Source organism: Vipera ursinii (genome assembly GCF_947247035.1).
Source record: "Vipera ursinii genome assembly, chromosome: 3".
Taxonomy (NCBI): Eukaryota; Metazoa; Chordata; class Lepidosauria; order Squamata; family Viperidae; genus Vipera; species Vipera ursinii.
In genome coordinates, this window is record NC_139516.1 from 59,928,428 (window position 1) to 59,944,176 (window position 15,749).

At 35.4% G+C, this 15,749-nt stretch overlaps 1 protein-coding gene across 1 annotated transcript in view; it reads right to left on the minus strand.

Annotated features, from left to right (window-relative positions):
- The window catches only part of SPATA6 (spermatogenesis associated 6), a 50,811-nt gene extending 37,088 nt beyond the window's left edge, over positions 1-13,723 (minus strand). The window contains exons 1-6 of the mRNA XM_083358138.1: positions 13,496-13,723; positions 9,509-9,646; positions 8,031-8,079; positions 6,427-6,468; positions 6,275-6,306; positions 5,333-5,560 (exon numbers count right to left, since the gene is read on the minus strand). Coding sequence (XP_083214264.1) covers positions 5,333-5,560; positions 6,275-6,306; positions 6,427-6,468; positions 8,031-8,079; positions 9,509-9,646; positions 13,496-13,546 — 540 coding nt within the window. The 5' untranslated portion in view covers positions 13,547-13,723. The remainder of the gene's footprint in view (positions 1-5,332; positions 5,561-6,274; positions 6,307-6,426; positions 6,469-8,030; positions 8,080-9,508; positions 9,647-13,495) is intronic.
- Positions 13,724-15,749: the final 2,026 nt, after the last annotated feature.

Consider the following 15,749-nt stretch of genomic DNA (forward strand, 5'->3'; position numbering starts at 1 on the left):
ATAGTAAATGTCAAGAAGATAACATTTGCATTTTTGACAATTCAATTACTAGCAATTATATTGCTTTTCTGCAACAATTAAAATCTGATGTTATTTCAACTTGTTGCTTTTTAAAAGCATTTCTCAGGAATTTTCAAGGCATATTACATAATACTAAGTAAAAGTAGACATTCTGTTCAGCCATCAATCACATAATTTCTAAATGTTTTTTATACAAGTTTTATTGATCTTTTGATATTTACATATACATGTATTTATGAAGCAATACGGTGGTTGGGTAGTCAAAATAACAAATAACAAGTTGTAAGTAGTTCAGGTTGCATCAACAAGGATTCCCTCTCTGATTCCATTAATTATCAGATAGTCAAAATAGTCAAATTAATACATTTCTAGTTGTAACCTAGTCAATTAACAAAATTTTCAATATATTTTCATTAATACATATCAATATCCTGTTTTTAAATTTTATCTAATTGCAACAGAATATTCTAGAATAGCCTATAATATAAAAAAGAAAGCTTAATTTTTGGGTGACCCACAATTCCCTATTTCAATAAAGAATAATTCTCTTGTCTATAAAACTTACATTGTTCATTACAAAACATTCTTATGTTTTACCATTAAAATCTCGTTTTCATCTTAACAAATCACCAATTATTAGGAAGTTATTTTTTGTCTTAACCATTCAACTACTATTAAAATACTATCTTACATCGTCTTAACCATACATCAATTGTTAAAATAATATCTTTTGATATATCATTCCAAATTCTATAATATAGTTCAGAATTATATTCTAAGAGCTTACTTTTGTCTTCCCTTACAGATCTAAGACCTAAATGTAAAATCAATTATATTTTTTTAGAGATTCCCCTTAATCCATTGAAAGGTATTTTTATACTCTAATCTTAGGAATCCCTCCCAAAAAAACAAGTTCAGTTTTTTTTAAATCTAACTCTTGCCTTCCTTTTGTGCCAATCAGGCTTTCCTTTTAGCATCTTTACATTCTCAAATATATCTCCCTTTCTTCCTAAACCCCTTATTTGAATCCAGGGAGAGCATCCAAATATCAGTTTTGCAAAGAAAATGTCCCCTTTGTAACAACTGAAGATTTGTTTTAATAGTTCAGTTTTTGATGATTGATGTAATATAGTTGTCATTAAATCATGCATGACTTTTCCTTCTTCCAGTTCCATCTGGATTAGGTAGAGAGTAGTAGATGGTGTGATGGCTGTCATTTGATTAGTTGCATTCTCACTACGGTATATTTGAAGGCCTTTAGTGTCTTCACTCTTAATATTGCTTTCTTCAGGTGCTATTGCTTTCTGAGCTATAAGTTTTGTAGATGTTGAAATTTGGACTTTAAGATTCTCTGTAGATTGCATTTGTTGTTCTTTGAAATCTCCTGTTTTAGTGTTGGTTTCTATTTCTTCTATTTGCTCTTGGATTATTATTGCCTCATTTAAGGTCAGAATTTGATTTGGTGGCTTTAAGTTGTCAGATTTTTCTTGCAATTTGGCTTTAATTTGCTCTGTCATTGCCAAAATCGTGTCCAGTATCAGTTTATAATCAAGTGGTGGGATATATTCATCCATTTTGTTGTTATTTGCAGCTAAATCTTCCATGGAGGCTATTTTAATAATAGTCAAAGATTATCCACCTCCAAGAGTTGTTTTCATTGACAGGTGTTCCCACACTTATCTTTAAAAGTAATGTCAAAGACAGCTTTGTTTTTCAGTCAGTTCTCACAACAAGAGAAAAAATCACTTGCTGTACCAGGTTTCGCCACAAGATGTCATCAATAGCATATACAATGCAATGTAGAAATTACCTTTTTCCCCCCCATATTAATATAAAACCTTTGCAGCATTAGTTCTTTTTTTTCTTTAATTCACAGATTTGAGAGGAAATAGGGTAGTAGATCCCCACCAAAAAATAGGAACTTTTTAGTAAACACAGATAAAATTACTCATTTCCTTTGCTAAATTACTTGATTTTCTTTAAGGCTTTAAGATTTGTTCCCAAAGTAAATATTTGCCGTTTTCTCAAAAAGTGGGGGAAAGAAATTTTCAGGAAAAGTCCCACAGGAAATTAGTTAAGGGAGTAAAAAAGGTAGAGTCTCACCCAGGTCCTCCAGATTGCTTCTTTGTGCTAGGTAGTGCTTTTGGCTTTCAGCAGGGAGCAGCTTAATGATCGGCCATCTTGATGGCCGGTCTCTTCTTCTTTGGGCCAAAGGAGTTGTCCCAGATTCAAGCGGAGGGCTGCTGCCCTTCCGCAATCGCAGGGAAGGCCTCCTCACAGTAGTCGCCCCTCCAGGTCAATTTTTTACCCTTTTCAGGGTCCTCCGAAAGAGAAAGAATGGACGGCAGGAAGCTGACTGTTCCTGCGCGTCCGGAAGCGCCGCACGTGCAAACTGGAACCATAACTTCTAAATGTTTTGAAATATATACTAGAGAAACGAGGATATCCTTTCTAATAACTTATCATTTCTTTCCTATTTGTATTAAGTATATTAGTGATGACAAAAGACATTGTTTACAGCATTATTCTCAAATTTGTAAAGCAAACAACCAACCTAAGTAGAATGGTAGTAAAGGGTGCTGCTCTTCCTTTCTTGAACATAAGTACAGTATCTTTACCCAAAGCTTAGGTAAGTAAGGAATGAAGTGTTACAATTCATAAAAAGTTGAGTCAATGTAATTACAAATCATATCATTTCTGATTCATGAATATCATGGATATATGTATATACTGTCTTCCTGATTTATACCTAATCATATGGTTTACTCATCAAGCCCACTACTATTTACTCTCAACATCACCAAATTTCTGCAATATTAAGAGAACTATTTTGTCTTGTTAATGATCCTTTGGATCAGATACTAGGTTTTGAATTTAAGATTTTTCAATGGAAAACACGTATCTTGATTGTAAGCTATGAATTTTCACTTTGCTCTTTACAGTGTGTGATAGTAAAAACAAAGGAGAAATACAAAAGTACATCCCCAACTCACTGATTTAGCAATACATATCAAATTAATTTAATGTTAGCAAGAAGAAAGTTTAGACGTCCGGTTTGCTGAGCCATCCGACATGGATGTCTGGAGTATGGCTCTCATCTTCCACGTCCAGTTTCACATCACTGGGGGGTCCTAAAAGGGCCAAAGAGTCACCCTGGAGGGGCAACCAGCAAGGGGCTTTTCCAGAAACACGGGGGAGCTGCAACCCCCATTAGTGCCTGCATTCCCTTTGAACTGGCGGACGAAAGACCGGCCATAGTAATATGGCCAGTTACTAGGTTGCAGACAGCCAAAATAATACTTACCACCAGGCAACATTAAAGCAGCGTGGAAGAGACGGGGTTAAGATTCCTCTTATACCTTAATCTTCTTCTTTTCACCTAAATAAGCTGCTAAGTACCTTCCTCCCTGTGGAGAGGGAGGGGGAAATTCAACCCTCCCTTCAAATAAGCGGCGAGCAAGCTCAGGGGTGTTTTTTAAAAAAAGTTGAAAAAAGAAACGGACTAAAAGAAAAGAACTTTCAAAGCACTTGGGGGACACCCAGTGGCTAAACCTGAAATTGCAATCTGACTCTTTTAAAAAAAAAATAAGAAAACATTTAAGAAAAACAAGATAAGATTAACCTTGAACACCAGACATGAAACTCCACCATAGAAGAGTTTCAAAAACAAATCTATGCCATGTGGGAAATATCCTACCAAATTTATCAGTTCCTTTCTACAGCTGGCGATGAAATAAGACCTTTTGGAAAAGAATTAGAAAGCATCTCGAAGAAACAAACTCAAATTGTGACTACAACTAATATTTTATCGGGACAGAACTTAACAGAAGAAATTGAACAATCAAATACATTGGCAGAAGAATTAACTATTCAACAAGTACAGACTTTTGAAGACCAAAATGAGAAACAGGAGGAAAAAAATTTATTCAGTCCAGGACAATTATATTAAGAGGTGAAAATAATGAGATGATTTGGCGCTGTTAACAGACCCCTCAATCCTTCAAAAATGGAGACTGGAGGGCTACTTCAATATGATATAACAACACAAGAATGCTTTGATGACCCTGAGGCAAAGAAGCGAAAAATGACATGGCAAAGGAAGAAAGCAAGAATAAGATTGAAGGAATATGGACATACTTAAGAGGCCTGAAATAGATAATACCAAAATAGACAGGATTGTACTTGGATTATGAGAGATTGTTTTGATGAGTAGATAAAAATACAAATTAAAAAAAACAAAATACAGATGTATGAATACTAACATTGAAATATTGAGCTCTTTAAATGAAATGGATTAAGATGTATATATGTTAAGAATGATACAATGTAACTAATATACTTGGATGTAGTGACATGAAAGGATGTATTAAATGTTGAAACGGGAGAAATTTTGGTTAATTTTCAATATGTGGAAACTATAAATGAGAAATAAGAATATTATATTGTCCTCCTCCTCTTTCTCCTCCTTACAATTGGTATTCTAATGACTACCATTCTTATATTGTACTACTAACTTGTTGATATGGAAATGAGATAAATAAGAAGTGTATTTACATTACTAGGTATCGGAGAAAATTGTGTAAAGGGAAAGGTGGTTATTTAGAAATATGAAAATGAGAAACTTTAAACATTTAATTTTAATATTAATATAAAATTAAAGCTGGAAAAATATATAAGGTGTTTTGATGTCTTACAGATGGAATGTTAAAATAAAAAATATACCAAGGTATTGACAAATATAAGAAAACTATTAAATGACTAATGGCTAGCAATGAGAAGTATGTTAATTTAGATAAGAGATAATATGTATTAAAGGAAACAAGAGAGGAAATATTGGTTACAACAACTTGGAGATTTTTAATAATATGTATTTGTCTGAAATGGAACTATTGTAACCCAGACACCATGTTGCTTTTTAAAGATACTATTGTAATATTGGAAAATTAATTTAAAAAATAAAAAAGAAGTAAGTTTATTTCAAGGAGAAAAAAAAGAATAGTTTTCCAACAGAGAATAGGAAAAATAAATAATATCTTAGCCTACTGGGCCATAATAGTTTGCATTTACAATTTTCAAGAATTCTTTTTCTTCCCTTATCTGCAGTTCTGAGATGCCCTGATAATCTCCCGTCCAAGCACTACTTAGGAATGACTCTCGTTACCTTCTGAGTCCGGATAAATTTCATTATAAATAATAAAAATTAAAAATGGTTCTATATGATTAACCATTAATATGTCAAATAAAACCCAAATATAGATGAACATTTGTATTCTTGTGTTCTTGTGATGTGTTATATATAATACACACTTACTGTAAAATCATAGCCCTTTTTCATTAAAACCTCACGGATTGAATTTCGTGGTTGATGGAGAAACTTAGGAGGAGGAAAAAGGAAATCTCTTGTATTTTCTTCATAACTGGCTAGAATTTCTCCCACTGAAAGTGAATTACATGTTTTAACTGAAAAACAGTAACTACATATTAATACATAGACATATAGGCAATGAAGCAAACAAAAAGAGACCATGACACAACAAAGCTAAGAATGTTTAGATTCCCTTGATCCCAATAGAATATAAATATGAAATTTCATCTTTGCTGGCTAATGCCACAGAGCAATATCCCATTAGATTAGAAAAGCCTAAGACAGTACTAATCCAAGATGGAATCAAAAAACTATCTTGAAATGTTTATGGTGATATCCAAGGTCAACAATAAATATGGCTTCTTTTGGTGGAAGTAAAATATTAAAGATATTTTGATTTTGGAATTCACCAACAATATAATCTATAAATTAATCAAAATAAGGGTTCCTAAAATCATGGCTTTTTGAAATGCAATAAAGAAAACAAAATTATTGAGAGTAGCTAATATTATCAACCCAAATTTAATGTTCAACAATTTTGTATGCATGTTTGTGCGCCACTTCAGAAAACCTACTTAAAATTATGAATCCAAATTTATGCACAAGAAGAAATCTGGGATGACTGTGAAGGGTTTGTTATATTTCTATTCTATTTCATTCAAAAGTAAATAACTACAGAACCAATTACCTTAATATTGCAAAGACAAAAACTGGTTAAAATTACTGACCTCTACACTTTGATCAGCATTTTTTAGTAGGCGCTAAAATCAAATAAGTTGTTTCACATATAAAATAAAATGTGTATACATATCTGAAAAACTGTAGGAAACTGATCACAAGATAAAATCCATGTACAGATGTTGCACTGAAGAATCAATTCAAGTTTTAAGAAGTTGGTAAATACTGTGCACAGCTAGGACCTATTAATGGACAAACATTGTACTCTAAAAACATTTTCTTAAGAACTATATTGTATGGAATAACTTGTCATACACAAAAAATTACCATAGAACTGTGTTATAAAAACATTGTTACTATACCTGGAGGAACAGTTTGAATTAACTGAACCACTGATGTGTCAGCTAGAAAAAGGGGAAACTATAATCAGAAGTCATTTTAATAACAAAGTTAAAAAAAACAACAATCAGATTATCTGTAACTTTGTACAAATTATTGCATTTGTTATAATCATGGACATCTATGGGTTTCTGGGGGGGAGAGAGAGAGAGAGAGAGAGAGAGAGAGAGAGAGAGAGAGAGAGAGAGAGAGAGAGAGAGAGAGAGAGAGAGAAAGGGGGGGACACAGTTTAGCTCCTAACCATCCGGATTCCTGTAAATTGGATTTACTGACCAGAAAATGAAATTATCATGAATCAGATGATCTAAATGCCAGTTGTTACTCTTGAAGTACAATCCTTTACGTAGTTTTTCTTTCAAGAAGGAATGCTCTTTTTTTGATTGAAATTTTTTCTACCCCACATTAGATAGCGATAAAGACCCAAAGCATTTTCCAGTAAGCTATGAAATCATACTGAAAGCTCCAGGTGTCACTTTAGGTTAGAAATTGATATTTGATCTGTGGAGCAAAGTCCTCTCTTTCTTTATCTCAAAACATCCCCGTCTTGCCAGGACTAAAGTATAAGACAATGCAGAATCATAATTGGAGTTAGAGAATGTTCTGTGCTGAGCTCAAGCATTTTGGTCAGTAGGTAGATATATCAGTAGGTATACCACATTCTAAATAATAATATGATAACTTTTCTCATCACTACTCAGTAAGAGCATGCAGCTAATTTCTCAATTTAGCTGTTTTTAATACATAAATCTGGCATATATCAGGTGGTAGGTAAATGTTTTTGCTTTCAATTTTTTTCAGCTCAAAGCAGGTTTAATAATTTCTTATTTATTTTTACTGTAGTTTTGCATACCACTGTCTGAAAGCTTAGTGGAACTTACTTCTGAGGGAATAGGATGCAAAGCTAAGTATTTAATTAGTATACCTGTACCCAGTATTTCAGGCATAATGATGTTCAAGGCAAACTACATAGTATCTGCAGAAAGTCTTCCAATTTTTTTTTTTATTAATCCAATTTATATCCCGCCCTTCTCCGAAGACTCAGGGCGGCTTACAATTTAAAGCACAAATCAATGTGCTTAGCAATTTAACACTAACTAGACTCAGACCTATTTTTAATGCCCTTTGCTGAAAAACAAACTGATGAGCATCTTAAAAAATCAAAAATAATGAACCTGAATACGCAATAATTGACATTCTGTCTTAAATCCTATCATTCTCTTTTTAATCACCCTTTTGTTATTTAGAAATATTGAGGAAATGAAAGAGGGCCTGTGACAAACCTCTAAAATCACGAAAATTTCAGTTATTTAAAAGCAGATGTTTCTAGAAAATATACTAAACAGTTATATATATAATCATCTAAAATATTAATGAGATGTTCCAATGAAATCATTTTTCTTATTTTAATAGTTTAATTTGAATTTCAATTATTTCAGAGAAAATTTCTAGTACATTACATATTATGACTGAGCTTTTTCTGAAATATCCAATTGATTTTTGATGTTGTATACTATAAAATAATTTGTACATGGAATAAAAAGTAATTAAAAAAAATCTAAAAACCTACTTTTAAAAAGTTCAACAAGATCTCCTGGGTCAACTACATCAGAATATACCTAAAATGAAAGTTTTAGAAAATGAAATGGAACAATTTCGCTAAAACAATCCTTAGGACATTTAACAAATATGATCACTATAATAATTTAGAGGAGTAAGTTATTTAAGGGAATAAAACAGTCAAACAACATCAGCAACTTCTCACTGCAACAGATTTTTTTTCTAAGCAGCAGCTATTTTTTCTGTTGACTTCTGAACTGTTTTGGCACTGGCTTTGACTCTTAAATTAAAAATTGACATAAATAATAGGTGCAAGTCTTTTACTTTCAACCTGGAAAAACATACCTTTTAGAAAATGAGCAATTATTTTCTTTCATTCTAGTAGAGGATGGAATATCACTTATATTTATTCTGTCAAGGAATTAAAATATTCATTCAATATATATCTACTCAGAAGTAAGTCCTGCTAAGTTTACGAACATGTATTTTCAGACCAGTATAACCAACTGGGAATTAATCCCAATAAACTGAGTAGGACTTGTTCAGTAGATTCCATAATTAAGATTTGATTCCATAATTAAGATTTGATTTGATTCCATAATTAAGGTTTGATCTTAATTATGAACGTAGTATGAACCCAGAAAGCAAGGCTGGAAAGTTTGTTAAGACCATGAAGCAGTTATGGCAAGGTTTGCAATTTTATGCTGTGCTGAAAAAGTGAGGGAATACTTTATTAACTTCAGTGTCATAATCAGCTACCATCACAAAATGAAGCATGCTGAATCAAGTTTGGAAAAAAATATAACTTTCCTAGAACTGATTTTAAATAACCTTTATTTTAAAATGCACAATTTAAATCCAAACACAAACACTCCCATTTTGAACAGTTTCCCTGTGGTTTCTGATGTTGACAATATCCATTTATATGAAATAGCCACAGTTACACAGTTTTACCATATTGCTGGAAAATTTTATTCAGACCAAAATATACACTGCAATGTAAGGAACAATAAATAAAATCAAGACTGCCAGAAAAATATTGTTATATAGTAAACATAAAGCATAATGCACAGGGTGTCTATAAAGCCATATCTGTAAAGATTGCTCTATGTATTTTCATAAAAGTTTCCTTTTTTTAGAAGTTCTTTTCAATAGTTCACATACTATAGTTCACTCATGCCATTCAGGGACCAAACTGTCCTATTAACCAAGTGACTGTAGAAACAAATTATTTCTACAAATAGAATGTAGGCAATTCCTGAAGAATTCATAATCTGCATTTCTTCCATAAACAATAGCCTCAGCTATTAAAAAATAACTTTAAAATAAAAAATGCAAACAAACCTACAATACTTACATAAGCATTAATTCAAAAATAAAGTGAGCTGAAAATAAAATATTACAGAAATATGTATAAGAATGTGGTAAAGAAAGTGCTGGAAGAGGAATTATATGTTAAATGTTACGCATGATATTTTAAGTACCTACTTTTTCAAACATTAATTTCTCATCAAATATCAGGGGAAATATTGCACGAACACATGAAGTTTTCTTATGTTGTCCAAAAATACATGCACTGACATAGACATCTTCTCTGGATTTTAATGCAACACCTGGACATGTTACCTGAAAGAGCAATTATTCATATTAACTATGACTAATAAATGTTAACTGCATGAAATGCACAGTAAACTTGATGAGCATGATTATAAAAACAATAGTGATGATAATGCAACCATCCCAGGTACCTATAAACTACAATCCAAGTTATAGGAAATATAACTGAACTTTTAAATAAATTGCAATCAAATGGTTGCACACAGTCTATGCATCATACTTTGAGCATTCCTTGATCAAGAATAGCTAGTTAAAGAGTTGGGGAAGTTGAAATTTTCTTCCACTATTTGTAGAATACTGCTCTTTCTGATGTGTTCATTTATTCTTTCATGCTAAAAAATTTTCTGTTTGATTACTTCTTCGAAATGACAATATATATTTTAGTAGAAGATGAGTGGATGAATAAATGTTTGGTGATATGGTAACATTAGCAACCTGTAATAATAATTTCAAGAGTAAATGTGGGAATTCAGTATCTGGACATCTTGTACAAGCTACTACTAGCTGTATATTAGAACCCCCATTAAAACCCCAAACCCACTTCCCAAAAAGCACAATTCCAGCTCCACTCACAATGGTTAAATGACAACTTACATGTTGCACCATGACACTAGCTCTGTGATAGTAAAATGTCATTATGGTGAACTCAAGTATTGAACAAAAAGTATCACAATGCAGAACGCTACTCTCAGAATTCTGATGAAATCTGTGGATCTTGTGGATGCCTAAGCCCACCCACATTTGGAGCCTGGTCCTGTGTACTCTTACTAAATTTGGTGTGATGTTCAAGATGAAAGAAGTTATGCAGCATTTCTTTGTTTCTTGAATAAGCCAACCCACTACGTCAAACCAAGCAAATCACATTATGCCTTATTTACCCATTCACATTGAGAGAAACCATGGGTGGTTCCCCACTTTTGTAAAATAAGACATTGTTTTCTATAATCACATCTATGTTTATAATGGTTCCCACTTTAAGCTATATTAACCCTCTCACAGTAGTCTTCCGGAAGTGCTGAAGATAAGTGTATTTGGAATTAAACTGGGATTATCTACCAAAGATTATTGTTTAGGCTTACTGTTTCTTGCTCTGCTTGAAATTGAGATATATTGTTTTAATATGTCATCTGCTCGTGTTACCATGAACATTCCAATTTATTATTTACTGGTACATGTTGTGCATGTAAACTATTCCATGTCTCGACAGCTATGGAGCTATGCACGTGTGATAAATAAAAAACTAGAAAAATAAACCCAATTTGAAAAGCAATTTTCTCTAATATTTGTAGATATTTTATGTATCAATTTAGTCTTGCTGAGCTTTTGGAGGAATAGATAGTTGTCTTGTTTTTTTATGCAACATATAAAACTTTTACCAAAAAGAAAGTAAGTATCCCCACTTTATAGAACAAGGGCAAAACCAAGCATAGTACCGTACCAATTTCTGAACAGCAGTTGTTTAGCCACTCAAGTCAGTGTGCACTAATTTTATAAATCAAACCAGGAGCAAATATAAACCATTAAGACAGTAATTCTCAAAGAGTGGTCTGAGGAGATCCCTCAAGATCTTTCAAGGGTCCAGGAAATCAAAATTATTTATCAGTCTATGTTAAAAAAAGAATACAATATAAAAAATCCCATCGAACAATCTGAAAAGCAGTAGTGACAGCTAATTTTAATTTTTAATACAAAAATATTGATAAATATAACCCATACAAACAATGTTCTTTTGGGGTCCTCAGCATCTTTAAAAGGAAAAGGGTCATGAGAAGAAAAATATTAAGAAACACTGCATTAGGAGAATAAGATTTCTAAGCCGTTATCTGGGCGGCATAAAAGAACAACAATCAGATCAACCATCAGGTTAAAATTAATATTTTTTCTTAAAAACTGCAAGGTGGAAAGCGTTTACTCAATCTGGAATGATCTGATGAGTAAACGCTACTTTTTCAGTATTTTATTTTGTACATCTGAATTGCAGCAATACTCAAGAACTAATCTATAAGATACACCTGTAGAATTCACTGGCTTTCAAATTTACACTTGTTTTGTGCTTGATCCTTTTTCTTTCCTATGCCTTTGAGTCGTTGTTGACTCCTGACAACTTCCTGGACTAGTCTCTGTACTTTTCTTGACAAGATTGTGAAGATCCATGTACTTATGGCTTGTTAGTGACAGGCCTGAGGCAGGACTGGAACCCATAGTCTCCCAGTTTCCAATTTAGTGCCTTAACCACTACACCAAACTGGCTCTCTTGAGTCTTTGTATGCAGTTTTAATTTCATAAAAATATTATTTTAGGGGGGAAAAATTCATTCACGTAAAAGCATCTAACTGACTATGTTTGTGCATGGACACTAAACCGGTTTGGTTACAATCTGAATTGAAACAGGAAATCTAAAATCTATAGACCAGACTGAGAATTGGAAAAAAAAATCCTGGTCAAAGAGAATGGCACTATTTTTCTACTTTGCCAAGAAAACCATATGAATAATATCCATGCAGTCAGCACAAGCTTAGCTATTCAAAAGACACTTTACTCTCCCCCCCTTGTCCCCAAGAATGGATACATTTAAGAAACAGAAATGTTTCTGCTTTATGAAAGTGGTTCTGTAATGCACTCAGCATAAATATGTGGATCAGAATTTGATATATTGAAGGCAAAGAACGTTACAACCTACTAAATGGTAGTGCATTTCATGTGAAGTTTGAGAACACACACACACACACACACACACAGAGTTCTCATCTTGAAGCCCATGAAAGAGAAAAAAAAAATGCTGGCTTTAAAAATATAGAAATGCAAATACTTGAACAGCACTGAATTTAACCAACTGAAATTCTTCAAAAGGACAGACGTAGAGCACACACAAAAAAAGAGACAAACTGGTATTTTAAGACTGTAACTGGCCAGAAACAAGAGAAAGATGCCCGGATGTAGTCTAACGGTTAGTTCACCATTGAGGAAAGGAGAATGGGGTGAAAAAGAGCCAATTTTCTAAAGGGTCGTAGATACTAACAGAAGTGCCAGATCTTGGCTGTAAAAACCCAGATGTTCACTGAACGCTTAGTGGTGCTCCGGATTATTATTTTTTTTTGCAGAGAGTCTATGGCAGGGGTAGGCAACCTCGGCTCTTTTATGACTCATGGACTTCAACTCCCAGAATTCCTGAGCCAGCCAAGCTGGCTCAGGAATTCTGGGAGTTGAAGTCCATGAGTCATAAAAGAGCCGAGGTTGCCTACCCCTGGTCTATGGCAACCAGGAGAGTCATGAAGTTAAGAGCGTCGTCCGTTCCATAAGAAGACTCGTCAGTTGCTTAATGTCGGGAGAGAGGGAATTAAAACAAGGCGGAAAGAAAATACTCCCACTAAGAAGCCGCCGCCGCCGCCTCCTCCACTGGCCTTTAATTCAAAGGGCTGCTCTCGAGAAAGAGGAGCGAAGCCTCGAGTCGGCCTCTTCGCAACAAGAAAGGCAACCCTCCCAAGGCTTCCCCACGTACAACGCTTCGCTCAGGAATCCGCCCTGAAGCTTTTCTTAGCTTCGCCGCCGAAAGACCCAAGTTCTCCCCTTTCTCGAATCTCTCAGGGCCCCCCCCCCGCAAAAGCCCCCGTAGAGATACAGCGTCCCTCTAAAGCTGGGGGTCTTCAAACTCGGCCCTTTTATGACTCGTGGACTTCAACTCCCAGAATTCCTCACCCAGCATGCCTGGCTGAGGAATTCTGGGAGTTGAAGTCCACGAGTCATAAAAGGGCCAAGTTTGAGGACCCCTGCTCTAAAGCGAGCGGGGCCCTCCAGGACGCCTTTAGGCGCTTCCGGCCAGCTGCCCTCCCCCCCCCCGGTCCCCTCAGGCTTCCTCACCGTACGGATGTGCAGCTCCACCACGCAAACGAAACCCTTGCAGGGCGCCATACAGGCCGCCTTGTCTCTCAGCCGCTAGGGGAGAAGAGCGGACTGAAGAGGGAATGTGTGTGTGGGGGGGAGGGAGGGGGGGACCCTGTTCCGGCCCTTCACCGGACGCGTTGCTTGGCTAGGCCCGGAGCGCTCCGGGCAGACTCTGTTGCCATAGCGCTAGAACGCTAATGCCCCCCCCCCGAGGGCAGGAGCGAGAAGGCGTGGCTAACGTATCTACGGCCGGTTTGGAGAGCCGAGAAAGCTGAAGCGGGCCGACTGTCGTCACTTCCGGTTCCAATGGCAGGCGTTATCGCCTCCTGGGGCCATTGACCGGATAAGAATGGAAGACTTTTCTGTTTGAAAGGTTTTAGTTTGGCAGATGAGGAAGGGGAAGAAAACTCTTCCCGGTTTGATACATTGGTTGGAGTGTACGTTTCTGAAATTGTCCAAAATTATATAAAGGAAGATACCCAAATTGCCGTTATCTGTGATTCTCCTCCTCAAATAACTAGGCTTTTTTAATGGTTTGGATTGCTTAATCATCAGCCTTCTAACTGACTAATTAATAGGGAAATCAGTCGGAAAAGTTTTAAATTACAATTGATGCTGATGATACAATTGGTGCCTCTTTGAAAGAGTAAGTGAAGGAATATTGTACAAAACAAGAGTAAGTGTTGCCAGAAGAAGAGACTCATTAACACTTTCCAGTTTTATCTTTTAATTAGCAGACCATAAAAATCCTCAAAGAGAAACACGGTTTGCTTTCATTAGAAAACAAGCTGCAGGATATAGTTGAACTAAACTAACCAGAATCTTGTTTATGCCAAGGTAGCAATGCTAGTTGGAAATCTTACCTTAATTCAGGTGAAATGTACTTAAACATTAAGTTTCAATGCATACAACATTGGGATCACCTAATTTCTTCTCCCCCCCCCCCATAGAACTAGAGCTAACAGCAATCTTAAAAGCAGACTAGATCACTATTTTTGACTCTGATGTGATTTGTTTCATGTATAGTTTTGCATGGACTTAATAGCAAGTTACTCAACATTGTTTGGGTAAATTGTACATTGCCCATTGTCTCTTTCATGGGACCCAGCCGTCGGCTATCCAATATGCAGTTAGAAAATGAACTTACTCATGAAAACATCTTCCTGTGTTAAAAAGAGGGAATATTATGGATTTCTTTTCATTATGGTGTCCAGAAATCACCATGCCTTAATGAGGGGCTTGAATGTTTTTTGAATTTTGTAAACTCTTTGTTAGGTGCTTTTTTTTTTTTGCTAATGAGTGAGGTCAGCATGACACATGGGAAACCCTTTATGCTCCTGGGCCTAAAAGCTCATGTGAGTACCATAGTGGTAGAGATGGAGGTAGGACCTAGTTGGATGAGGTGCCTGACCTGGTGTGTATACAACCAGCGCTTAGATAGGACTGGGGGGAAGGGAGTCTTGAAGTTGTACCTGCCGAACTTTGAGGTTTGGCATCAGCTATAGTTCAGTGGAGGAAATGGCTATTATCCTAATAGTGAGACCAATCAAGCAATCAACTTGCCTTCATTGGGTGTGGGTGCTCCATCACTGGAGTCATTCAAAAAGAGACTGAACTACCATTTTTCTGACATGGTATAGGGTCTCCTGCTTGAGCAGGGGGTTGGACAACAAGATGTCCAAGATCCCTCCCAATGGTGTTACTCTATGTTCTACATTCACTTCCACAAGATTTTCCCAAATCATTGAGTGTTCTCAGAGATGCTGTGCCACAGGTACCTGGATTGCCACCAGACAGTGTTGTATCCAGGCAGCTTGGGAGTTGGGACCATGGACCTGTACAAGCTACCAAAGTCCTGATGTATATCAGTGGTCACACTTAAATCTCGTGCAAGGTAACTTGGACCTTGATTGGAGCTTTTACAGACACATTATGAAGAATATTCTAGCTTTTCTGTTAAATAAAGTTGCTCAAATACACTTAGAAGTGTATTCTGATTGGGCTATCTCCATTGGAGATACAGTTTTGTGAGGTGATTCAGTTTGTATGTTACTCCTGATTAAGTAGACAGGGTCTTACAAACTATGAGCTTTGCCAGTTGATTATTAGATCCATATCCTTCCAGTATTATTAAAATAGCCCCCAAGAGTTGAAATGTGGTGAGCTCCAAGCAAAAGAGTCAGCTTTCTTGAGGGAGATGACTATTATCTGGCCATCATCAGTCAATAAT